At 39.4% G+C, this 27,836-nt stretch overlaps 1 protein-coding gene across 3 annotated transcripts in view; it reads right to left on the bottom strand.

Annotated features, from left to right (window-relative positions):
• ATP10D (ATPase phospholipid transporting 10D (putative)) overlaps window positions 1–27,836 on the bottom strand; it is a 135,098-nt gene that overhangs the window by 25,351 nt on the left and 81,911 nt on the right. For all 3 annotated transcript variants that reach the window (XM_059923059.1, XM_059923060.1, XM_059923061.1), the window contains 6 exons: window positions 18,124–18,362; window positions 10,947–11,135; window positions 7,825–8,434; window positions 7,086–7,192; window positions 4,962–5,088; window positions 2,876–3,060 (listed from right to left, as the gene is read on the bottom strand). In XM_059923059.1, the coding sequence (XP_059779042.1) occupies window positions 2,876–3,060; window positions 4,962–5,088; window positions 7,086–7,192; window positions 7,825–8,434; window positions 10,947–11,135; window positions 18,124–18,362 (1,457 nt within the window). The remainder of the gene's footprint in view (window positions 1–2,875; window positions 3,061–4,961; window positions 5,089–7,085; window positions 7,193–7,824; window positions 8,435–10,946; window positions 11,136–18,123; window positions 18,363–27,836) is intronic.

Consider the following 27,836-nt stretch of genomic DNA (forward strand, 5'->3'; position numbering starts at 1 on the left):
TATATGATTATATACATAATATATATGATTATATATATATATAAAATAAGGTGTCTTTTAAAAAGAAACATACATGAAACAAAGTTACGTATTGATTGGTTGATGAAAGTGTTCTGACCAGAGGCTCACGGGAACCTAATCCTTTATTTCCCATAGGGGCAATGGTTCAGTTTTTACTACTTCAGTATTTCAGCAACTTTATAGAACTTAACACTCCATGAATAATGTATTTATACAGATAAATAGATATAGTATAGGTTATGTAATATGTAACATAATACCAAAAGCATGCTTGACAAGTAATCAGCTGTCGGTGCTTAGGCAATTCACAACCTTTTGGAGTCTCAGGCTATAAGATGGGGATAATTTTATCTGCTCTACTAGTTATAATGGTCAAATGAGATCATGTATGAAAAAGTCTTTTACAGATTCTAAGAAACATGACTATAAAGAGTTCCTATCTCAGAAGAAAATTTTAAATGAAATGAAAATAAAACTTAGAAAATTAAATGATGAATCCTGAAAGGCAGTAAATAATCCAGGATATGAGTCTATTAAAAATAGAATCGAAATTTATGAGAACAGAAATTATGTAAGGTTTGTAAGTGGCTACATTTACCATAACCTAATTTGCAAATTTAGGAACCAAAGTTGATGGAAACCTGTAAAGTTGAGGTACTACACTATAGATATGATTGGACAATCCATCGGTTGCCAGGTGGCCCACTTAAAATGTCACAGGAGCAATGTCCTTCACTAAACGACAAATTGGGCTCATGACCTTCAATTTCATTTTTAACTCTTAGCATATGAGGGGTGGAGAGTGGGAAAAAGAGAAAATAATACAGTGACTGAGCCCCTACTATGTGCTTGGGATTTTATATGCATCGACTTGAGTCATTATAAAACTCAAATTATGTTCACTCACTGTGTTCCATATAGTTATCTGAAAAATTGAGGTGAAATACCAACTGATAGCAAAAAAAATCTTTTGTATTTAGAACAGTCCACAGTGGATACTCTATAAAAAGACTTGAGTTGGTAGTTTTAAATACCTTTAACCATAAATTGTATATTTATGAATAAATTTCATAATACTAATGATTTTACTGCTCACAAAAATGGCATAGTCAAAATTGAACACAAATGATTTATTACTTTCACTTTTAAAAGTTCAATGAACCCCTTTCATCTGCCAGGCACCACATTAAACAGTTTATATTTTATTTTATATCCCATTTAATGCCCACAACATCCCTATGAAATAGACATTACTCTCACATTACAGGTAAGAAAATGACTCAGGAGGGTAACTCGCCAAGGTCACATACCTGGTCACTGGCAGGCTAAGCATTTGAATCCAGGTCTTACCAGACTTAGGGCACTTCCATTTTAGTGACTAAAATGACCAAGCATTTTCTTGTGCTCACTCCCCAGCTGAAACTGGGATCTGGCTGTTGGCTATGCTTGTGGGTCCCTGGGCCACCGTCAACTGCCAAGGAGAACTCACTCTGTGTTGAATAAGGAAAATTCTCTTTCCTCAAAATGTACCATCTAGTTGGGTATTGACTGAGGCCTGACCATAAAAACATGGCTAACCAAACGTGGCAGCCTGTGACCAAGACCCAAGACGTGATCCAGGTGAGAAGCTCCAAGGGATTTCTGAGGCAGGTTGCTATGACAGAATGGATGTGACTGATGAAGTCTGACAACTGAGGAAGGAAGGAGGAAGGTTTTCCAAGCAAATTAAACAGTATGCACAAATCTTAGTATCACTATACTAGGAATCTTCTGAAAAAAATAAAATGCCTGTTTAATTGATTAGAACATTTGTATTAGGGCTTCCCTGGTGGCGCAGTGGTTGAGAATCTGCCTGCTAATGCAGGGGACACGGGTTCGAGCCCTGGTCTGGGAAGATCCCACATGCCACGGAGCAGCTGGGCCCGTGAGCCACAACTGCTGAGCCTGCGCGTCTGGAGCCTGTGCCCCGCGACGGGAGGGGCCGCGATAGTGAAAGGCCCGCGCACCGCGATGAAGAGCGGTCCCCGCACCGCGGTGAAGAGTGGCCCCCACTTGCCTCAACTAGAGAAAGCCCTCGCATGAACCGAAGACCCAACACAGCCAAAAATAAAATAAATAAATAAATAAATAAAGTAGCTATAAAAAAGAAAAGTGCTTTAAAAAAAAAAAAAAAAAAAAAAAAGACAGTGTGTTAAAAAAAAAAAAAAAAAAAAAAAAAAAAAAAAAAAGAACATTTGTATTAGAGATTAGTGGCAGGGGTGGAGGGAAGAAGGGGTATTAGAAAAATAGGCTGAGTCCAAATCTCTTAAATTCCTTCTCCTTAAAAAAAAGGAGAAAAAAAATCCAAAAAACCCTTTTTTCCCTGCCCTTAAACAGTTCTTCCAACTTTTGATATTCTCAGGTGCACTAGCTAAGATTAACCACTAGAGGGCAGGATTATCCTCTGAGTCTAATTTTAGAATTACCAGGAAAATAACTTATTCACCTGACTCCAACAGAAATCATTACTTCTCAGCTTGAAAGGGGGGTAGATTCCTGTCCCAGAGCTTGACATATTTTGTCATCATGGTCTAAATCTTGTCAAATCAGTGATAATTCAATATGGAGGGGGGGGGAAGAAAGGCAGATAAAAAGAAAATTTTCTTTCAAGGTCTTTATTCAGCAATGATTCCTTTGAATCATTATATTTTCCAAGCCTTTAGAAGAACTAAACAAGCTACGTTGCTGGATAGAAGCACTAATTATCAAGGAGCTAATGGTTATTGGTTTTTCTTTCTCCTTATAGTCATCAAATCACAAGTATTCCACTGGCTTTGAAAAAACAAAAAGACTGGCTTAATCTCAGTAAACATACTTTACTTTCAGTATTAAGGATGAAAAGCTTGTCATCTGGCTCCAGTAGTTTGCACGCATAAGCAATATTGACAGCTGTCTCCTGTTTGTCTCCTGTCAGCATCCAGATCTTGATTCCGGCTTTGTGAAGGGCTTCTATAGACTCGGGGACCCCCTCCTGCAGACGGTCTTCAATGCCAGTAGCACCTAAAAAATAACCAAAATGCAACAGGGTTTGTAAGAAACAAAAGCCAGCTGAAGCTCATCTAAACTAAAATTGAACCCTGTTAGCTGACCCAATCCTGACTACACAAAAGGTTCCAGTAGCTTCAAGGGGTCCAAATGAAGTGTGAAGACTCAGACCAAAATCATATACAAAGTAATATTTTGGGAAGAAAGCCTTAGCAATCAATGAGTTTATCAAATTTACTTGCTCTCCTTTTGGCTAGCTTGCTTCTCTGTAAATTGAGGGGGTTTCATTCAATTACTTATATATCCTTACTCTTCAATTTTATAATTCCATGATACTCCCGAGGGTAAGGGTAGGCTTTTAAAGACTGTTCTGGAGAGTAACACGTATTATCTCTTTTTAATGCTCTTTCATATTATAAGTCCATAATTCCCTTTTCTGTAACAACTGAGGCTAGCTATGTTTTAGAATTCAGAAGTTTTGCAGATTTTTAAAAGGTAAGAGGCTATATGTATCATGTTTTATAATATCTGGTAATCAAGCATATCAGTATTTTTTAGCAAAACTTACAAATTACAATATTCACACTAATTAGGATAATAAAGACTTTAAATTGTCTTATCAAATCAGGCTTGATTTTGCTGCTAAATGAGTTTTGGCACTAAACTCACAAAGCAGTTTTGAGTTTGGAATTGCAGATGAGGAAATGTGAATCTGTACCACTCACACTGTCACGGAGAAATGACTTAGGAGGAAGATCATTACTCTATTGGCTGGAGACCAAGTTATATCATTGTTTTTCTCTGAAGCAGAGGAACAGAGCTCAGAGCCTGGTGTTTTGGTGTGTTAGTACTCTAAGGCAGTGTTTTTCAACCTTGGCTGCCTCTTAGAACTACTTGGGGAGCTTTGAAAAATTCAAATGGCCACACCACACATCAGACCAATTGAAACAGAATCCCTGGGCAGGCATCGGTAGTTTTTAAAGTGCTCCAGGTGATTTTAAGACGCAGCTCAATCTGAGACAAGGAGTGTCAGGTGTGCAACTTTTAGTTGAAACCAGGAAGTAAGAGAAGAGAGACAAATTTCATTAGCCCAGTTGCAGGCACAGAATAAAGAATATGGGCCCAGGGGGCTTCCCTGGTGGCGCAGTGGTTGAGAGTCTGCCTGCCAATGCAGGGGACACGGGTTCGAGCCCTGGTCTGGGAAGATCCCATATGCCGCGGAGCGACTGAGCCCGTGAGCCACAATTACTGAGCCTGCGCGTCTGGAGCCCGTGCTCTGCAACAAGAGAGGCCGCGATAGTGAGAGGCCCGCGCACCGCGATGAAGAGTGGCCCCCGCTTGCCGCAACTAGAGAAAGCCCTCGCAGAGAAACGAAGACCCAACACAGCCAAAAATAATAAATAAATAAATTAAAAAAAAAAAAAAAAAAAAAAAAGAATATGGGCCCAGGAGTGAGGTAGATCTGAGCTTCTCCCCAGCTCTGCCAGTCACTAGTACATGACTTTGAACAAGTCATTAAACTGCTCTGTGCCCCAAGTTTCTTCCAAATAAAATAGAGATTTGTTGTACAGATGCAAAAAGACAACACGTATTAAATACCTTATCCAATGCCTGGCAAGAAACTTTAGCTTTCCTCTCTTGAACCAGGGTATTTAATTGGCTTTGTATTCGACGTTAAGAGTTGAATTTTTAAATGATCTTAAGGATGACCACCCTGCCCCCACCACAAATGAAGTCTAAGTTCACCGCAGTGGAAAATGGAGTGGAAAGGATTGGAAGCAAGGTAGAAGTCAAACTGGACGGGGTGGGCAGAACCACATATATCTATTAGATCAAAGTGAAAAAAAGGCACTGGTGAATAACTCATTCACAGACATCAAGTGTTTTTGAAAATTCCCCCTTCAGACAATACCTACCAAGTAAAGTTAGTTTGTTCTCCAACCTCATGGCAGATTCAAGTAGTAATTCTTCCCTGTTGTCAATGCTGGTTTCAGCTAAAAAATGATTTCTCAGCCACTCTGCATATTCAGTGTCACTCATGACCTATGAGGGGGAAAAAAAGCTCTGAGGCAGGCCATGTGATGATCTTATGGTATTTCTTTCTCTGGGTTCACTCAGGCCAGGTCCAAATCCTCACACTAAACTTCCCGAGCTCTGTGATCAGACTAGTGTAACACTGAGGGTGGATGGACCCTGTAGCTCAGAATCTCTGGGAAATCCTAGGCACCATATAAGATCAAAGTGGGTTAATCTATTTAATTAAACCAGGGAGTATGCAGTTGGGAGAAAGGAGCCACTTGAAAGTTAAATTCAGGGTTATTCTGATGGTGCAGTTGAAAAAGTGGTGTCCAGTACTCAATTTCAGGTATTATATAGCTAGCAGCACCTTTGATTTCTTTTGATGGTTGGTTTATGGGGTGAGTTATCTGTAAAGGTTAAAAGAAAGAGGAGGCCAAATGGGCGAAGCAAGAAAGTTCTCTTCCAAACAAAAAATTAAGTGGAATTCCTGGAGAAGGGACCAATGATACATTTTTTCCTTTGTCTTCAGGTTGCTGTAGAGGGAGAAATCTACTTTCAGTTCTTATAAAGCAGCATGCAGTAGAGGGGGTGAGGCAATGTCTCTATCTACTCATTCTTGCCCACAAGGTAATTTGATTTGGCAGAATCTGACATCTATTGGGCTACATTTTTATCAGGGCAGGATCATTCCACTGAAAAGGCAGAAGGTCTGTTTCGATCTTGAATTCTTCATTCTTCTTACAACTGTGTATGAGGCAGGCTTTTGATTCTCCATGCAGCTGGTTGACTAAGTGCCTCGGAGTCTACACCAGATCCCACTTTCCCTAAGGCAGTTCCCAAGAACTAGAATTTGGGGAAGAAATGAGAGATGCCTACATTGGCCTCAGGTCCTAGCTAAAGTCTCCAATTCAGTTCTCCCAGGAGCTCTATTGTTTGGGAACTACTGGACAGCCATTAAAGCATTGATACTTTGATCTACATGTATCTCTCAATCTTCTCTACCAGCTAGAGCCCAGAATGTAGGAGAGAAAATTGATACTCTGGCTTCTAACACAGCAAAAATTAACTGTGGAGCTCAGAGCCAGGGAGGGAAAAGACAACAGAACAGGTGGGAGGTAGTTATGGAGAAGAGGGAGAGAGTTGGCAAGAGTAGCCCCCTTGGTTCTTCTCCAATATTTCCCCTCTGTGGGCTGATCTGATTGTTCTGTTTCTTTTCCTTCAATGTTCATCGTAGCTCTGTTATATCTTGACAACAGACTCCCTTCCCTCCCCCATAAGCACATCCTTCTCTTGCACTAGCCCTTACTAGACTCTCCTTCTCCACCCTAAGTAGACTTCCGCACCTTCTCCTGCCACTGCTCTACTCTGAAACAATGAGTTAGCTGAGTTTGTACTGAAGGAAGAAACACTATCTAGGTGTGCAGCTGGGGATGCGGTTGTGGCCATGGTTGTAGGGCTGGGGCTGGGGATGCCTTGGCTTATCAATGAGGGAGGGTAATATAAGGGTGTAAGGCCTTGCATATAGCCTCATTACAGCTGAGCAGCTTGACTTGGTCAATACCTAAGCCATACCCCACTGGCCAAGTGGCACAAAAAACTTGACCAATTCACTCTTAAAAGGCTTCATATCTGTTTCTCCCATGCCCCCAGGGGTGGTTCTGGTAGTAACACCCCTCAAATCACTTCTTGGAGCTCTGTCTTCTTTCTTATTACTTAAATTTTTATCTAGAAAGGATACACTATGTCCCAGGGTTATTCTCAATACAGAATGATAAAAACTGAGATAATATTTAGGAAATTTACCTGGATTTACAGATAAAGACTTATGAGCCCATAAGGAAAAAATATCAAGAACTTATAAGTGGAAAATTAAGGCCAGTCTCCGGCCTCATTCTTTTCAAAGCACATTTAATGCTGTAAGATAGAGGAATATCGGGGTTTGATATGCGCTCGTTTTCATTACATGATAGTGGAGCTAGGAAGGAAGGAAGCCAGCCAGCGGGCACACGGAGCAGCCTCACCCTCTTTGCTACACACAGAGTGCGCAGGCCTCGCTTGGTGTAGGCGTCCAGGTGCTGCTGGGTTTTCTCCCTTAACATCGTCTGTTGTTTTTCCAGACCTGGTCCATCTAAAATAATTAACAAAACACACGTGTTCCCTCCAGTTTGCCCAATGACAGACATATTTTTTAAAACAATGGTAACTTAACCCACAACAAACAAAAGGCCTTGAAGTTCTGAATCCCAAATGTGCATTTATAAAAGGGACCCCTCAGAATACATCTTTCCCTTGTCTCTTTTTCCCCGGGGAGAGAAAAGTACCACGAACTTAATACAAACACCATTCCCACACCATCGATAATGACTGTCACAATGATTACAAGGATGCTGGCTGTCATTTATTGAGCATTTATCATTTTCTAGGCTCTGGTCAGAGGTGCGGCATATACTGCATATAGTATATCATTAAGCCTCTCAGGAACCTATAAAGGAGGTACCATAATCCCCACCTATTGAAGGCAAAGGACAGTTAGGTAACTTTCTCAAGACACAGCTACTGTCAGAATCCGGATCTGAACCCTGTCTATGTAACCCCAAAACTTAGGTGCTTTCTCACCAGATTCTAGGCAGCTTCCCCTACTTCACCAAGTGTGACGGATCCCTACAGATCTCCTTGTTTGCCTTTATAAATCCACTGAGAGTGGCCCTTCAATCCCCAAGCCCTTCCTATCACTTCCCTCTCAGTCCCGTATGAACCCACCTGGGGAAGCCACTGAAAGCAACTCCATGATCACAGAATCAGCGCCCTTTGTATACACCACGACTTGGTTGGAAATGGGGTGCCGGACCACAACGGACATTCTTTTTCTTACTGAGTCGAAGGGCAGGATGTGTAGGAGTTGAAATGTTAATGGTCCCAAAGCAGCAAAGTCCACCATGACCTGCTCTGGGGTCCGGGACTGCAGAGTGCACTGGTAAGCCCGGGCGGCATATACTAAGGCCGCTTCATCCGGGCTCTCGGCCTCATAACACAGGCTGGAGGCCAAGGGTTGATCAGGGAGGGATTCCACCTTGCCGTTTGTGACACCCACATTGCTGTCTTGTTTCTCAGTTTCTATGGGACAAGCTGAGTTACCAGAGCCCTGGGGACTCTTGCTTGTCTGGGACATCTCTTCCTCCACAGGTGAAGCTGGTTTCATTCGACTAAAGAGAGATAGTCTGCTCACAAAGGCATTTGGGACCCCAGAGGATGGCTCTTTCCCACTGGCAAGAGATGGTGAACTTGATCTTCGGACAGACAGTCTCTGGAAGAGGCTTTTAATCTCTTCCAAAGACTTAATGGGCATTCCATGCAGAGAAGAGAGTCCAATCTAGGAAAGATAATATGGGAAAGTCTCAATAATACAGTTAAAGGCAGTTGATAACAACTGTGAAGTCAAACTGGGGGAAAAAAGGAGATATGCAGAGTTACCACTCCCTCACATAGCAGCCTGCTTTATACTTACAACTGCCACAGGAAACGTTAATAAAAATAAAAATAGCCATGATGAAACAGATGCACTAATGTTGATGGCATTGTGAATTTCAAAACCATTTAGGAAGAAAACTGATAGCAAAAGACATAAAATGCTACATTGCTAGCAGTGGGCATATGTATAGCAAATTTCCCTAATGAAATAACTTAAACTATAAAAAATTAATAATCTTTATTATATGCATCCTAGCAATAACAATTTAAAAATTACAAGCAAGTATTTAATAATAGCAAATTAGAAACATCTTAAAATGTTATATAACATTTAAAGGTCAAGTTTATAAAGATTACAGGGCAATATTGAAAAAGCTAAAAAAATAGTATAAAAAAACAGTATAAAAACAAATGAATCGGGCTTCCCTGGTGGCGCAGTGGTTGAGAATCTGCCTGCTAATGCAGGGGACACGGGTTCAAGCCCTGGTCTGGGAAGATCCCACATGCCGCGGAGCAACTAGGCCCGTGAGCCACAACTACTGAGCCTGCGCGTCTGGAGCTTGTGCTCCGCAACGAGAGGCTGCGACAATGAGAGGCCCGCGCACCGCGATGAAGAGTGGCCCCCGCTTGCCCCAACTAGAGAAAGCTCTCGCACAGAAACGAAGACCCAACACAGCCAAAATTAAATAGATAAATAAACTAAAAAAAAAAAAAAAAAAAAAAAAAATTTAAAAAAAAAAAAAAAAAAAAAAAAAAAAAAACAAATGAATCATAATACACATTTAAAACACTGGAAGAAAGTAAATCAAAAGATTAACAAAATGTATTTTTTTTCTTTTATTTTCCAGGTTCTAAAAAAGGTTGTTAATATGACCTTTTAAGAAAAGTAGGCCAATAAACAAAGTAGCTCACTGAAGAATTATCAGCATCATAATAGGAACTCAAATTTCTATTTTTATAGAACTTTTTCTTGTTCATAGCCTGATTTCTTCTAGATCTTAACTCTTATCAGTGATTAAATTTAGAATTTAAAAATTAATTGGGACGACCAATTAATTGAATGCTAAAATTTTCTCATTTAGAAATGCCCAAGGCATTGAAGAATTTTCTCCTAATAATTATTAACTTTATGATAGTTTGAGGGACTCATGCTGGTCAATTTTCAAACTTACTGGCAACTCAAAAATGCAAAGTGAAACTCAACCACAGATGACGTTTCTGTACTCCACACGAATTCTGATTAACTCTTTATTCATTGCCTTTCTGTCACCACCTTAAAATATCATGAGGCTTAGGCTCTTACATGCCTACAGAGATTTTCTTTCAGGCTACAGAATATTCTCTTCTTTGGGGATAAGGCAACTATATTTCTTAAACAGAAAACGCCAAAAGATGTCTATATTGGAAACAGATGTATATGAAAAAGTGTTACATGGGGAGAAAAACAGAACGTCCAGTGATTTATTCTCTAACTATGTAAGTTTTCAAAGAGCAAATTTCTAGTTGAAATCTTATAAAAATACAGTTTCTGATCAAATGAAAGCTTAATGGGAAGTAAATCATTTTTATGTTAAAATTGACCACCTCTGAAGTTGCCAAGAGAAAATGATCTGACAGAAAATTAAAATTTAATTGGGTTGTGCTGCAAATTGAATTTTAAATAGATGTATGCAAAAGGGGAGACAGTTATATTCAAGGAAGATAGCACAGCAAGCGGTAAATCACCAGTCTCTAAAACAAGTTTTTCTTTTTAATTGAAAATGAATTTTCCATGAATTCTAAGCTACAAAGAGACTTTAAAAATCCAGCTTGTGTGGGAACTGCAGAACCTTGGTATGTTATAGATGTATTGGATTTTAGAGCGACTGAGTTTACATTACCCAACTGGTACATGAAAAGGGACATTATCATTAAACATGATAATGAATTTAATACTTTATATTTTGCTTGATGTAGTGCATATGTTGGAGGTTTTAGAAGTTTCACAGAAAGCTTCAAATTTGGTAAGCAAACGAAAGCAAAATGGACAGAGTCACATTTCCCAAGAACTGCTGTCATCAGCTATTCTCCTAGAGGCAAAATAGTACAGTAGCTTTGAGCCACACTTCCTGGGTTCAATCCTATCTCCCCCACAAAGTGGTCCTGTGACCCTGGGCAAGTTACTTAAGCTCAACTGTAAAATGGGGAACAGTAGAGTAACAGCACCTAACTCATGGGGCTGTTGGGAGGATTAAACATATTAGTACCAGTAAATCACTTAGAACATCGTAAGTTCAGAGTACAGATTAAGTAGTGTATAAATATTACCTGCTACTACTGTTAATTACGACCCACATAATAAGACGACATAACAAGTACATTTAAACCCAAAGTTCTCTTCTGGAAGGTGACCCTTGTTTGCATTAGAGACTTACCTTTTGCCGTGGTTGGTTAGGAGCAGAAACCACTACTGTGTTGCAAATTGCCAAAGCAATAAAGAAGTCGATGATGTACAGAGTCTCCAGTGGTGGATCTGGGATAGTCTCATCCAGTGGGGTAAAAAGCTGAGGTGTGATCTGACTAAACTTGTCCAAAAGCCTGGTGTCTGGTACCACATCTGTTTCCTGAAGATCCAAAAAGATAAAGTGTTGTTACAATAAGTACCTAAAAATATGAGTTTTAAATCTACGTGAGCTTTTCTAACCAGAATCTGTGAAGCATGAGACAGTAAACTTTATTCTTCTAAAAAAGATTTAATGGACATGGTGTCATGGGAGGTGAGAATAGGGAAATAAAAGAGAAGAAAATTAAATGGAACATTCAGAATGCATAATATGAATGGAGATTACCTTGACTATTCACTCAAAGTAAGCAAGAGAGGAACAATGCCTTTCACCAAAATCTAGCTAAGTGAGTTTTCTTATTCTGAAATACACAGGGCAGAGCTATATTTTATTGTGTCTAGGATTCTACTTTGGGCATATATTCATCCCACAGCAACTGATGAATATCAATTCTTTTAAAAGTGAGGGCGTTATTCATACTATGTTATTTTAACAAAATATTTTACAGCTCAAATCACTACTGTTGTTAAAAACCAACCCTCCGAAATAAAATTACTATAAGCACGCTAACAGAGTTCATCAGTATTTCCTGGTAATATGCTACAAGACACTAATATCCAAGGGTCCCTCTCAGAGATTTCTGATCATCAAATATTTTTGGCAACTGTGCCCTATGCCCCTCTCTTTTGTACAATTCCTTTTACAAATTGGCTTTAAGAAGTTTGCTTATTGGGGAGAAATACTTCATTTTGTTAAACACGGTACTTCTCATTCTTATTTAGAAGTACTAGTTTTAATGAAAGAACGTTGTACTAGAAATCTGTAGTATGTAGTCAACTGCTTTACAAATTTTTCAGATGAGTCAAAAAAGGGGCCATCTCCTCTGAATCAAGTTTTCACAAAAGTGCCATTGTATTCTAGAGGAGTCCTGACTGCAGGAAAGCCAGGAGAGGTGATGGAGAGAACAGAGTAAAATGTGGAGATGGGTGATATTAGATTCAGAGTGACCGTGGCTTGCATTTTATGCTTAGGAGTTTGGTGAGATTTAGCACAGCCTCAATAAGAAAAGAGCACAGGCTGGGAATCACATGGGTTTGGGTTCAGGTCCTAGACCCACTGCATACCCTCTAGGGGCCTAAGGCTGCTTACTTAACCCTCTGAGCTTCATTTTCCCTCTTCTGAATAATGGTAAAAAGTACACCTACCTCACAGGGCGGCTGTATAAAGTAAATGAGAGAATGAGTGACATGAGACCAGCACAACAGAAACCCAAATAATTTAATGTTCCTTTTCCTTCTCGAATGATACACTCACCTTCAGGCAGGTTACCAGGCTAACAATGGGTTTCAAAGGTCCCAGTTTTCTGCTGTCACAAGGCATTCTTAAATTTCTATCTAAAAACAGCATCTCTTGCTCCGTGATATTTGACTTAGCAAAATCTGAACCCTGTTGCAGTTTGATGGAGTTCGTAAGCAAAATTTGAACCCTGTTGCAGTTTGATGGAGTTCGTAAGCACTTGTAATCTGATGGCCGTTCATTAACTAGTTGGCCACATTTCCTCCCGAGTCTCACACATAGTAACACTGAGCCAGTGCCTGTGCTGGGCCCTCAGTGACTCAGAGAACCATCCTTTCCTTGAGGACCCCCTTGCCAAAGTCAGCAGAAGAGAGTGGCAACATCTGAGACTTCTTTCTCACTAGATACTCAGGAACCTTGTTGCATAGGATTGATGAAGGTCTATGATGATACTGTCATCTAGTGAGCGTGACAGACGCCATGGGTTGGAGCAATATTTCCAGAGGCATCCTTCTCAGAATGTTTATGCGAATTAAGCAAAACCCCAAAGAGTTCCATACTGAAATAAGTTTAAGAAATGTTTAAACAGTGCTTTACTGTAGCACTTCTCAGAGCGTTTAATGGGTACCGGGAATCTCCAAGAAGAGGCTAGTATGTGCAGGTCTCCCTAATTTTATTTTTTAGGGACGTTTGTTCTTTGGAACATGATTAGGATTGAGTTAGGGACCTTAGAAGCAAATAGTGATTTCACTGTGCCAATGATCTCCGCATTGACTAATAACTGGCTTCAAAACATAAGGACTCTACCGCATTTTGAAGTTACTCTAAGGCTAATGAAGATTTGTAACTTCTGTCTTTGTGACAAAGACATAAGTCAATCTAATATGTCATTTGGGGAATTTGAGAACCTGTGCTGTGATCATGAGAATAAAAGAGATCCTGAAGCTGACCAAAGCTGGGGCTCTGGTCAGCAAAACTGTGTTTATAAAAAGTACTGTCAAAATAAATGTTAGAAACTCCGGACCATACAAGACCCTAGAAGCATCATAAAATAATATAAAGAAGAGCCCAGAAGAAGACTTAAGGAAAGATCCATGTCAAAATGAAACGGCAGGAACAGAATGTTCTTCCACTTTAGTTGCTGTCTCTAAAATAAGTTAATCCCTAGTGACTAAGATATTTAGTTGCTGAATTGAGGAGAAAGTATAGTGTTATCACATGCAATTCTTATCTGTAAGATTATATCACAGGTGTTTTTACCTAAGATCCAAATCTTCCTCATGGAGACCTTCTATTACAAAATTGACTTTTGCTCTTTTTTTTCTATGATGGACAGATCTTGCCTTCTCTGAACTCTGATTACCCCAAGAACCAGGCCCAAACCATCCAGCTTTAAATGATTCCATGCATATGTACTCTCCCCACAGGGTGTGTAAGTTCCTCTAAAGGAAGGACCATATCTTATAGATTTTTGTACATGTTTTTAAATTGAAGAATAGTTTATTTACAATGTTTCAGATGTACACCAAAGTGATTCAGTTGTATCTATATCTATTCTTTTTCAAATTCTTTTCCATTATAGGTTATTATAAGATATTGAATATAGTTCCCTATGCTATACAGTAAATCCTTGTTGCTTATATATTTTATGTATAGTAGTTTGTATCTGTTAATCCCATACTCCTAATTTAACCCTCCCCCCTTTCTTCTTCCATAACCATAAGTTTGTTTCCTATGTCTGTGAGTCTATTTTCGTTTCGTAAATAAATTCATTTGCATCATTTTTTTAGATTCCACATATAAGTGATATCATATGATATTTGCCTTTCTCTGACTTACTTCACTTAGTATGATAACCTCTACGTCCATCCACATTGCTGCAAATGGCATTATTTCATTCTTTTTTATGACTGAACATTTCTTATAGATTTTTGGATCCCTAGCTCAGTAACTGGCACATGGATAAGCCATAAAATGTTATTGCTGTACATTACTATCAGACACTTGCTGGTTTTATATTCCATAAAGAAGGGGGTGGAGAAACAGATTGAAAAGATGTTACTCCTTAGAAAGCAAATACATAAACCCCTCCCACTTGACCTCAAACAGACATTTTTTTTTAATGCAGAGAAAATGTGTACTCCTAATTAGGGAATACAGAACACAGTGTGGACAGCTTCCCATAATTGAACTAAGCCTTATCTGTTTCATGGTGGGAGTCCAACATCTTTGTCCTCATTTTAGATAACATCTGGCTATTTGAAATTTTAGATTTACCCCCATGATTCATATTATGCTTTCCTACCAGGTTGCAGATTTCACATTCACCTTTCTTTCTTCTTCTCTCCCTCCCCTCCTCCCTCTCCTTTCTTTCTTTCTTTTTTCACCCTATATAAATCCAAATTAAACAAGCAAATGATGGCCAAGACTTCTCTTTGCCATCTCATAGTGTCTGCCAAAGCTTTTCGGTAGCCTTACTATATACTGAATGTTAAGTTTGTTTTAAAAATGAGAGTGATTAGGACCCATTTAAATTATTTATGCGAAATCTAAAATGTCCACGGTTTAGTAATGGACAAAGATACTCCACGTGGGAGATCAAGTTGACCAAGCTCTAATACTGTGCCCTACTCCTCCCCTAGCTCCACCTGTACCTGAGGGTTTTATTGCATTTCCCACTGCCACCCTCACTCCAGTCTTAGGGACTCACCACTCCATCTGGACAATTTTGGCTTAAATATAGACACAAATGCCTTCTCCTCCAGATTCCTAAATACCACAGACCTGAAGAAAAAAGACAAAGGCCAATAACTGCACATGGACAGCTCCTCCTCCACATGATGTTCTCCCCAGTTCTGTGGTTCTGAGCCTTTGCACATGCTACACACTGTCTGGCCCAAGTGCTTTTCCTTCCTTTTCTACTGTGTAACCCCCTACTCATTAGTCTAATCATAAATTACGTTTTATCTCTTTTTTGCAGCCTTTCTTGATCCCTTCTCACCCCTGTAGAGCTGATCATTCCCCTCTTTGTGCCCTCACTATACTCTGAATTAACTACCATTACAGCATCTTTAATACAGAATTATCTTTATTTACTTATATGTCTGCTTCCTCTGCCTAAAACAAAGCTGAAGGCTGGGGGCATGTTCTATTCATTTATATCCCTGGTCTAGTATTATGCCATTGTCTTCCATTAGTCCATTAATTAATTCACTCCTTTTATAAACATTTATTGTTGATCTATGGTGCCAGGCACTCCTCAAGGAAAGAGGGGTGCACAGAAGAGATGGGATCCCGGGTGTGTGGAACTCACATTCTAGGTAGGGGAGGCACTAACCTACAAATATATAAGTAAATTGCTTCTAGATTGAGACAAGAGTGGGAGGGATGGAATGTACTTTGGATTGGGTGGTAGGTAAGATTTACTGAGGAGGTGACATCTGAGCTGAGACCTCAGTGAAAAAAAAGAAAACAGCCATATAAAGATCTAAGAGGATAACACTCCAGGTGGAATAAGTAGCATGCTTGCTGAATGAAAACTTCTAGAGGATTAAAGAAGCATAAAAACACTGACTGACAAAGTAAAGGTTTCTATTTCTAAAATAGGTCACATGAACCCAGGACTCATGGTCCTCAATGACATTCTAACTCCCAAAGCCGGCGCACCTTGGCCAGCACCCTGCCCTCAGACCCTCGCTGACTCTCACCTTGTCTCCCCCATGAAGGGTGCCATCTTCCAACCTTCCACTTCTGGACATCACAGCTCTCAAGCTGGTGTTTTCAACCTGGGCTCCATGGATGGACTTTTAGAATCATATGCACAATTTTTACTGATGCTAATTTTTCAGGTCAAAGGATCTATAGCTTTCTCAAAATAATCGTTAGTCTCCAAGAAGGACAGAATCGGCTTGTCTAGAGTAAGAGTGAGAGATGGTCTCATATTTCAAGGAAGACCTCTTTATCCTATGTGTAAGGGTGTAGTATTGAAAACACAAAACAGAACAGCAATCCCAGAGCATCTATATAATCAGCATGACACATGGCATTGGAGTACAGGGCAAGTGAAAACAAAATGAACTGAATAGGAAGACTGAGCTTGTTGAGCAGTTTCATATAACCACCTTCACGATACCTTATTGAGAGTGGACATGCAAGGCACTGACCTTAGATGCCGGGGATTCAAGATGATTAAGTCCTTGCTCTCAAGGAGCAAGGTCTATGTCAGAGGCAGAAATAAGGCCAATGTCATGAGGACTAAGGGACTGAAGGGCAGGAGGGACTATGTAAACAGAACTTAGAAGCTGAGAAAAGAGAGTCTGAGAAATCTTCAGGAGAAATGATATTTAAAGAAGGAAGTATTTCAGCAGATCTGGTAGACAGAGGTAGGCAGTGAGGGGAGAATAAGTTTTAGATGGGAAATGGTACAAAAACCATAATGACTTTAACCTAGGAAACAATCCTTTGTTCCAGGAAGAGAGTGAGGCTGGATCAGGAAACTGAGAGGGAGACCATGGCACAGTCCCACCTGGTTGCTAATACCCTTGACTTCCAACCAAACATGCGTCACTATGTGGTTAACTTCAGGTGGGTGGGAAATAAAAGATCAGCAGAGGAATGGGCAAAATTGATAAAATAGAAGAAAATAGATACCTATTTCTGATACAGCCTGAAAATGAGTACAGAGAAGAGGTGGTGTGCATTCTTTCCCCCTCCTTTTTTTTTTTTTCAGAAGTTGGAGAAAACTTAAGTCCAGATGTTTGGAATAGCTTGGCATACGGCAATGATAGAATATAACAGGTATGATATCCTTAGAGCCACAGAAATGCACAGGATGAATTGCAGTGAAATGATCTTCCTAGTTGCTGAAATTGTACATTTGGTGGAACTTTGAAAAGAGCCAGATTCCCCTCAAGGCCTTTCCAGGACGAATGAGATCCCTGGGGTCTATTCAGATCATATCTCTACTATGAAATGCTATATAAATTCAATGGAGAAACACAAAGTTTCCCCAAAGCTGTTTCTTTGTTGTTATGTAACCTATTTCAGAGGTCACCAACTGCTTACCAGTCTCATGGCTGGGGAATCCTCATCTTGGTTAACACAAGAGTTAATGAAATGTGGAGGGCAGAGAAGGTAGTTGAAATTTTATAGAATTTTAAGTACAGCAAAATGTTTGATTTCTAATTCTTTCATATGAGTATTTTTCCTCTTTCCCATCTTCCACGTGGTCCTTCTTCTATGTTTTCCCCTCAGGACTCAAGAACACACCCTGTTGAGCTCTGATATAGAAATATTAGAAAATGACCTTCTCAGGACTAGGAATGGGGAAGAGGGCACAGATTTGGTGGATCTGGGGGAAGACTGCAAAGAGATAAAAAGGCCTTGGAGGATACCAAAAGGCTTTTGAATTTCCCTATCAGTTAGACATACTTACCTGTCTATAGATACCTCTGTGGTAGTTTTGCTGGTTCTGAAAGTGAGCCATGATCCTTAAACCAAGGCTACTTTCTCCAGGCTATCAACCCTGCCTAGAAACATTATGTTTTTTCCTGAAATGATATACTATCTCTCAACACTGAATTATCTCCAAAATTAGGACACTGTGAGTGTGTGGCAGTCACACCGAGCTGCACTTATGCAGTCTCCTCTCAGGTGGAAAAGACAACAGCGTTTGGCTCTATTAGAATTACGAGGATGTTCTTTCATTATTCATCGTGGACAGACAAGATTCACGTCATACATTCACACTTACCATGGGGCTACTGAAAGCAGCCTGTCTGGAATGAGGCACTTCACTGGCTCCTTCTCCACTTCCTAGAGCAAAACAGCTCCCAGTAAGATGATTTGAGGATATACTTCCTAAAGGCCCATTGCGAACCATCCTGTAGCTGGGGGCCCTTGGTTTCGCCATGTTGCTGAGGGAGCCACTGGGAGGGTCAGGAGAATCTTCATCTTCAGAGGCAGCTTCCTGATAAGACTCTAACCTCTTGGCTGAGGGATAAAAATCACACTGGGTCATTCCCTGAGAGGAAACGCTTGCAGGTTGAGCATGTCAGGCATTTACTTAAACAGCTATTTCACACCACTCCTCCCATTTTAAACCTGGCCTCCAAACTCCTCCAATACTCTGAGTTAATGGACTTACATCACTGAGAAAAGCAGAAGCAATCAGAGAGGAACTCCCTTCTCTCCCCATTGTCAAATCTACCAACCCATCTGCATCTGTAGCCAAACTCTCTGCCCTCCCTCATACTACTATGGATGGAGTTTCAAACACCAAACCCTTCACTGTGATCTGCATGCCCTTCTCAAGCACTTCACTCTAACAACACTCCCCTCTTTCACTTTCACAGTCTCTCTACTAGTCTCATGGCTTTCTGTATCTCTCCACGGACACTGCTCTTGTCAAGGTTCTCAATGAGCTAGCTCCATGTTACCAAACCCAGTGACTGCATCTGTTCGTATCTTTTTTGAATTCTTAGCAATATCCAATATCCTCTCCTTTCAAACGTCTCTTTCGGTTTCGCTGATACCACGTGTACTGTTTTTCCTCCTGCTTCAGTGCTGCTACTTCTTAGTTTCTCCTGCTGTCTCCTCTTCTCCTCAGTCCGCAGATACTGGATGGCTGCAGGAGCTCCTTCCCTTCACTACCTACATACTCTTTCTTGGTGATGTCATCTGGTCCCCCCCCCACCTTTGAAATATCATCTCTGTGCACTAGACTCAGACATCCAACTCTCTACTTGACATTTCCAGTTGGATGTCCACGAGGCTCTTTCAGCAGATATCTGCATGGCTCACCCCCTTACAACTTCAAGGAGACTTGAAGGAGGTAGCCCTTTGTCAATGAAGACTTCCCAGATCTAACCACACTGTTCATTACATGTCCTACCCCAGCACTTACCACCATCTACACATCATATACCTTATTTTTAATTTTTTGAATCATCCTTTAGAATATAAACTCCAAAAGCATAGGGAATTTTGTCTTTTGTTAATCTGATATTCCTAAAGCCCAGAGAAAGGGTTGATAGATACTCAATAAATACCTGTTGAATAAATAAACAATGGACATCTTAAATTTGGTATGGTAAATGTAGACTGTTCCCCCTCTTCCTCCAAATCACCCCCTCCCCCGCAATTACTCTTTCTCTGGTCTTTCTCCTCTTTGTAAATGGTACCTAAATATCTACCTAGCTATTTACACCAGAAATTGAAGATTCTCCTTGATTTGTTTTTCGTTCCCTACCCCGCCCCGCCCCCATATTCAGAGCATCACCAATAGCTGTCTATTATTCATCCAAAATATATCCCAAATATCTAAACTTCTCTTCACCTCCATTACCTTAATCCAAGCCACCATCATCTCCCAATTGGACCAGAGCAATAGCCTCCTAACTGGCCTCCTTGCCCCTCTGTAATCCATTCCTAAAACAGTAGCTACAGTGATCTTCTAAAACATAAAGCAGATCAGACCGCTCCCTGCACAAAACTTTCCAGTGGCTCCACGGTTCACTTAGAATAAAATCTGAACTTCTTATCCTGGTGTACGTAACTCAAAATGATACGGCCTAGGCTGACCTAACTTTCTTGCCCCTCCTTCTTCTGCACTAAATCCAGCCTCACTGGCCTTTCTTTCTTTACTTTGAATATTGCCAAGCTCATTTCAGTCTGAGAACCTCTATACTAGCTGGTCCCTCTGACTGGAACGCTTTTATCCCCGAATTCAAAGATCATGTCATTCAGATCTAGGCTCTGATATCCCCCCTAGAGAAGCTTTGCTCAACCATCCAATTCAAAGTAGGCTTCTGACCATTCTATATCATATCACCCCATTATAATTTTCTGCATAGCACTTTTCACTATTTAATATTTTTTATTCAAAAATTAATTTATTTGTGACAATTTTCTCCAATAGAAGTTCTATGAGAGGAGGGGCCTTGTCTGTCTTGTTATATGTGCTTGTTTGGATCGCTAGTTGCCTGTATTCAGGCTAAGTCTAGCTACTGAATAAAGTAGGGCTTTTGGCAAGTTAATTTATAAAATAAAGAATATTTGCACATGCTATTTATTTTAATAGTTTTTGTCTATACTTTTTAAGGACAAGGAGAGGCTAAGAGGCAACATGGTGATTCTGGGTTCTAGAACTAACTCTTCCAAAGACTAAGTGGCTTTTCATCAATCACTTGCTCTTTCTAGGCCTCTGTTTTCTTATTAGAAGAATGAATAATCTGGACTCAATGACTTCAAGATCCTTTCCAGTTCTGCAGTTCTGTAAGTTTCATTATATTCTCTGCCTAAAGAATACAGACCATTTCCCTGTATGACATTTCAGCTTCAAAAACAGATACACTTATTGTGTCCCAGACATTCTGAAGTTCTCCATTCTTACCTGTGCCTTTGCTCAGGATGTCCATTCTCTTCCTTTCTACTTACATCAATCTTGCACACCTTTAAAGGCTTAGTTCAAATGCCAGTTCCTCACTGAAGACCTCTGTAACTGTACTGGTTCTCATCCACACCACTCATTGGTAACGCTGTATAATTTCCATGTACTACTGAATGCTACTATGTGTCAGGCATTTGTCTCATTTAATCACTATAACAACCCTCTGAGGTAGATATTATTAACACCTTCATTTCAGAAACAAAGAAATCAAAACTAAGTAATTTTCCCCATCTCACAAAAGTGATACAGATCAGTCTTATAACCAGTTATATTAAAATCTACAGCCAGCACTATGAGTCTTCATGCTATATTGTTTCTAAATGTAGCCAAAAAAGTTAACATGTATTATTCCTTATTATTTAACATGGTCAATATCCCCTGCTCGATTTCAATGAGTACGTGTTTTGTAGTTTAAATAATGAGTAATGAGTAAATGAATGAGTAATGAATAATGAGTAAATGTATGAATAGACATATGAATAATATCCTTAGCATCAAGGGAAAGTTGCAGGGTAGGGAGTTAACATTTATTGAGTATCTCCTTTTCATCAAGAACCTTGCTAGGTCCTTTATTATTTTTTTAAACTTTTTATTATTATTATATTTTCCCTTCCTTTTTCACACTTCCTCTAGCTTACTTTGATAATCCTTGGCCACCTGGCCAGGACTATTGCCTTTGATTGTGTGGGCTGTGCTAGGTTCTTTATATAAACAACTTTATATATAACTGTATCTATATATATTTTGTTTTTATCTTTAAAATAATGCTATTGTAGAGACTAGAAACTATCACTGTTCCACTTGGCAGCTGAGAAAAGTAAAACAGTAAACAGTTTGGGTGGGTAGAGTTAGAATTTGAATTTGGGTTTTCATGACTCCGGAGTCAGTACAAGTATCCACTGTGTTATATGTCCTTAGCAGTTACGTGTATACAAGAGGTTAGCTCAGTGATTCTCAGCAAGGGGTGAATTTGTCCCGCAGCGAACATTTGGCAATGCTTGTACACAATTCGGTTGTCACATCAGGGGGAGAAGTGTTACTGGAATGCAGTGGGCAAAGGCCAAGGATGCTTCTAAACATCTTAAATAGCTCCCCATAAGAAAGAGCCATCCAGCCCAAAATGTCAATAGTGCTATGTTGATCAATCCTTGAGTAGCTAAAGAAATTTACGGATGATGTGATAGCATTTTAAGAATAAATAATTAGAATGCTACACAACATATATAAACATGAAGGCTACGTGTTAGGAATTTCCCATAGCCATCATTAGGGAACCAGTCATCGTGCAACTGTGTAATTAGTATGAGGCCAGATGGCTGATCTGTTACTATAGGACAAACTTGCTCAATAAGTAGAACTGCAAGAGGGAAATAAAAAAAGATCTGGAGTAACTCAATCTTTAATACCTTTGTGGAAAGCTATGAGAAATAAAAAATCAGTAAAGTTACAATGTGATTCAGAAAACATAGCTACTAAGAGCCACACTTTTAGACTCTGAAAAATTCTTTAAAAATTGGGTATGAGAAGGTTTATTATTATGCTGATAAACAAAATCTATCCAAACGATCAAGACTTTTATTATGTCTCGTAGATTCTAGTTAGTTCCATGAATGCCTCAAAGTGGCAAAAGAATTCTTGCTTTCCAGCTCACAAGAGGAAATATACAAAGTCTGTAATCCTTCCTTTGTCTCAAGGTAGGTACTACATTAGGTACTACGTTAACTACTTTATTTCTCTCTTATTTAATCTTTCTCTTCTCTTCCAATTCCCCTCTTCAAACATCCAGTAACCTGCTCACAGCCTATAATTTACATTTATTTGATATCTGGAAGAAGTGAGCATGAGACTACGGAACAAAACATTTATCACACGTTTCAATGTGCTCTCCAAAGCGCTAAACACAAGGGTGAACAGCACAGGACACTCAGATAAACTTCTTTCAACTATATCATCCGCATATCCTCAATCAAACATTTTGCTATGAACTAATCCCCCAAACATTTCCAGCATTCCAACTTTCACCTGCTTGTAAACAGCACACTCAGCTGAGTTTCTTTCAACTGTATCATCCACACATATCCTTGACACAAAACCTTTTATTCTAAACTAATTCCCCACATTTCCAGCATTCCAGCAATTTGTCCAGTATCTCCAAGCCCCAAGGTGATCAGTGCAAATCCACCTCCAAAACTGACTGCCTGAAAATCAAAACAATATGGAAAGAGAACACTGACCATAATCGTACAGCACCTAAAAAGATATTTTTATGTTTCCGTGTCTGTCTCCCACATTGGACCATGAGTTCCTCAACAAACAAGCCTATTTCTTATTTTGACAACAATAATTATGACAATACTAGCAGCTAATACTTACAAAGAATTTATTCTGTGCCACGCTCTAAGTGCCTTTTCATGATTTATCTTCTCCTATCCTCTTAACCACCCCATGAAGTAGATCTATTACTGATCCTTTTTATTGTGGCCCAGAGAAATTATATAACTTGCCCAGGGTCACACAGCTTGCAGGCAGTGAAGATGGGAATCAGACTCAGGAGGCTTGATCCCCAAATCCTTGTTCTTGGAAACTACTAAATGATGCCACCATGTACATCAGATTCACAAACTGCATCATAAAAGCACTGTGTAGACACACCCAAATTGAGGGACATTCTACAAAATCCCTAAATAGTGCCCCTCAAAACTCTTAAGGTCATCCAAAAAAAGGAAAGGCTAAGAAACTGTCAAATATAGAGGCACCGAAATGATGACTAAGTGTTACGTGATTTCCTGGATGGGATCCTGGGACAGAAAAAGACCTTTGGTAAAAACTAAGGAAATCCCAATAAAGTATGGATTTTGGTTAATAATGAAGTATCAATATGGGTTCATTACTTATGACAAACGTATCTTAAGACTAATGTGAGATGTTAAGACAAGGGAAACTGGGCAAGGGAGCATACTGGAACTTTCAATAATATCTTTATAACTTTCTGTAAACCTAAAACTATTCTAAACTAAAAAGCTTATTATTAAAAAAACTCTCACTAATCTTTTAAAGGAGTTTAAAAAATGTTTAATACACATATAAATCACGTGGGGATATTGTTAAATGAAGATTTTAATTGACGCTTTAAAGAGGGGCCTCTTTAAGAGGAGACTCTGCATTTCTAATACACACCTGGGTGTTGATGATGCTTAGTCCATGGACCAAATTTATAAGTTACAAGGTTTTAAAACAAGAAATGGTGTCGTCAGATCTGTTTAGTTCAACTGCATAAGGGTAACGGGTTATTTCCCAGCAGCAACATTTTAAATGGAAATATCTCCTAGTCAATTCTTTTGCCAAAAAATCCTGAAAGCTTAACTAAGTTTCATTTCAGTGAAAATAATGTCTCAGGGTTAAGTTCTGGGGAGAACTAGCCCCTATCATTACTAACCCCAGCATTTAGAGACAGAGAGAGAGAGAGACAGAGAGAGCACATGCTTGTGTGTTTGTGAACATATTCTTGTTTTAAAGCCATTACAGACAAGAGACCAGGAGCTCTGGATGTATCTGTGGTAGCGAAGTGTTCAGAGGCAAAGGCAGCACCTCATAGAGGTGGTGTATGTAACACTCCATGGCTCACAAACAGGTATCTCGTCAATTACAGTTCAGTCCAGATGGCATTTAATTCTCAGTCACTCAGTATCTTCCCAGCATGAGGGGCCACAGACAGAAGTACTCACTGGGCAGGAGCGTGTATATTCAGGGACAGGGGTGGGAGAGGGCTGGTATTAGCACTCTTAGATGCTACAAATACAAAATTTAAAACCCAACAAATACAAAAAATAATGCAGTGCTTCCCACCATACATTTTGTGAAACATTGCTTCTGTAAGATACTTCTCAAAAACAGGGATCTATAATCAGATAATCTTGGAAAATACTAATCTCACAAATGGACACAGGGGTTTACCTACAGTGATGTTCACTGCAGCATTGTTTGCCACAGCAGATGACTGTTGACGACCTAAACTAATGGTTGGTTAGTTACATAAATTTTGGCAATTATTACAAAGCAATATGGCATAACCATTAGAAAAATAAGGAGAGAATGGAAAGGCGATCATGATGAAGTCTTAAGAAAAATGGTTATAAAAGTCAAAGTACACTGTAATGCTATTTTGTTTAAAAAACATATATATTAATGTTTACAGGAAAAAGACTCAAAAGAAATGTGCTAAAATGTTAATAGAGGTCCAATCAGTTTGGTGGGAGTTTTTTTTTTTAATTGGGGTATAGTTGTTTTACAATGTTGTGTTAGTTTCTACTGTACAGCGAAGTGGAGTTCCCTGTGCTATACAGCAGGTTCTTATTAGTTATTTATTTTATACATATTAGTGTTTATATGTCAATCCCAATCTCCCAGTTCATTCCACCCCACCCCCCGCTTTCCCTCCTTGGTGTCCACACATTTGTTCTCTTCATCTGTGTCACTATTTCTGCCTTGCAAACTGGTTCATCTGTACCATTTTTCTAGATTCCACATATATGCGTTAATATACGATATTTGTTTTTCTCTTTCTGACTTCACTCTGTATGACAGACTCTAGGTCCATCCACGTCTCTACAAATGACCCAATTTCATTCCTTTTTATAGCTGAGTAATATTCCACTGCATATATATACCACATCTTCTTTATCCATTCGTCTGTCAATGGACATTTAGGTTGCTTCCATGTCCTGGCTATTGTAAATAGTGCTGCAATGAACATTGGGGTGCATGTGTCTTTTTGAATTATGGTTTTCTCTGGGTATATGCCCAGTAGTGGGATTGCTGGATCATACGGTAATTGATGTGGCACATATATACAATGGAATATTACTCAGCGATTTTTAGTTTTTTAAGGAACCTCCATACTGTTCTCCATAGTGGCTGTATCAATTTACATTCCCACCAACAGTGCAAGAGGGTTGCCTTTCCTCCACACCCTCTCCAGCATCTATTGTTTGTAGATTTTCTGATGATGCCCATTCTATCCGGTGTGAGGTGACACCTCACTGTAGTTTTGATATGCATATCTCTAATAATTACTGATGTTGAGCAACTTTTCATGTGCCTCTTGGCCATCTGTATGTCTTCTTTGGAGAAATGTCTATTTAGGTCTTCTGCCCATTTTTTGATTGGGTTGTTTGTTTTTTTGATATTGAGCTGCATGAGCTGTTTATATATTCCAGAAATTAATTCTTTGTCTGTTGGTTCATTTGCAAATATTTTCTCCCATGCTGAGGGTTGTCTTTTCATCTTGTTTATACTTTCCTTTGCTGTGCAAAAGTCTTTCAGTTTCACTAGGTCCCATTTGTTTATTTTTGTTTTGATTTCCATTTCCCTAGGAGGTGGATGAAAAAAGATCTGGCTGTGATTTATGTCACAGTGTGTTCTTCCTATGTTTTCCTCTAAGAGTTTTATAGTGTCTGGTCTTACATTTAGGTCTTTAATCCATTTTGAGTTTACTTTTGTGTATGGTGTTAGGGAGTGTTCTAATTTCATTCTTTTACATGTAGCTGTCCTGTTTTCCCAGCACCACTTATTGAAGAGGCTGTCTTTTCTCCATTGTATATCCTTGCCTCCTCTGTCATAGATTAGTTGACCTTAGATGTGTGGGTTTATCTCTGGGCTTTCAATCCTGTTCCATTGATCTATATTTCTGTTTTTGTGCCAGTACCATACCATCTTGATTACTGTAGCTTTGTAGTATAGTCTGAAGTCAGGGAATCTGATTCCTCCAGCTCCGTTTTTTTCCCTCAAGACTGCTTTGGCTCTTTGGGGTCTTTTGTGTCTCCAAACAAATTTTAAGATTTTTTGTTCTAGTTCTGTAAAAAATAACATTGGTAATTTGATAGGGATTGCACTGAATCTGTAGATTGCTTTGGGTAGTATAGTCATTTTCATAATGCTGATTCTTCCAATCCAAGAACATGGTATATCTCTCCATCTGTTTGTATTATCTTTAATTTCTTTCATCAGTGTCTTATAGTTTGCTGAGTATAGGTCTTTTATCTCCTTAGGTAGGTTTATTCGTAGGTATTTCATTCTTTTTGTTGCATTGGTGAATGGGATTGTTTACTTAATTTCTCTTTCTGATCTTTTGTTGTTAGTGTATAGGAATGCATGAGACGTCTGTGCATTAATTTTGTATCCTGCAACTTTACCGAATTCATTGATTAGCTCTCGTAGTTTTCTGGTGGCATCTTTAGTATTCTCTATGTATAGTATCATGTCATCTGCAAACAGTTTTACTTCTTCTTTTCCAATTTGGATTCCTTTTATTTCTTTTTCTTCTCTGACTGCCGAAGCTAGGACTTCCAAAACTATGTTGAATAACAGTGGTGAGAGTGAACATCCTTGTCTTGTTCCTGATCTTACAGGAAATGCTTTCAGTTTTTCACCATTGAGAATGATGTTTGCTGTAGGTTTGTTATATATGGCCTTTATTATGTTGAGGTATGTTCCCTCTATGCCCACTTCCTGGAGAGTTTTTATCATAAATGGGTATTGAATTTTGTCAAAAGCTTTTGCTGCATCTGTTGAGATGATCATGTGGTTTTTATTCTTCAGTTTGTTAAGATGTTGTATCACACCAATTGATTTGCGTATATTGAAAAATCCTTGCATCTCTGGGATAAATCTCACTTGATCATGGTATATGATCCTTTTAATGTGTTGTTGGATTCCGTTTGCTAGTATTTTTTTTTGGATAAATTTGTTTATTTTTGGCTGCGTTGGGTCTTTGCTGCTGTGCATGGGCTTTCTTTAGTTGTGGTGCACAGGCTTCTCATTGTGGTGGCTTCCCTTGTTGTGGAGCATGGGCTCTAGGCACACAGGCGTCCATAGTTGTGGTGCGTGGGCTCAGTAGTTGTGGCTCGCGGGCTCGAGAGCACAGGTTCGGTAGTTGAGGCGCATGGGCTTAGTTGCTCTGCAGCATGTGGGATCTTCCTGGACTAGGGCTCAAACCCATGTCCCCTGCACTGGCAGGC

This window comes from Balaenoptera ricei, chromosome 5, assembly GCF_028023285.1.
Source record: "Balaenoptera ricei isolate mBalRic1 chromosome 5, mBalRic1.hap2, whole genome shotgun sequence".
Taxonomy (NCBI): Eukaryota; Metazoa; Chordata; class Mammalia; order Artiodactyla; family Balaenopteridae; genus Balaenoptera; species Balaenoptera ricei.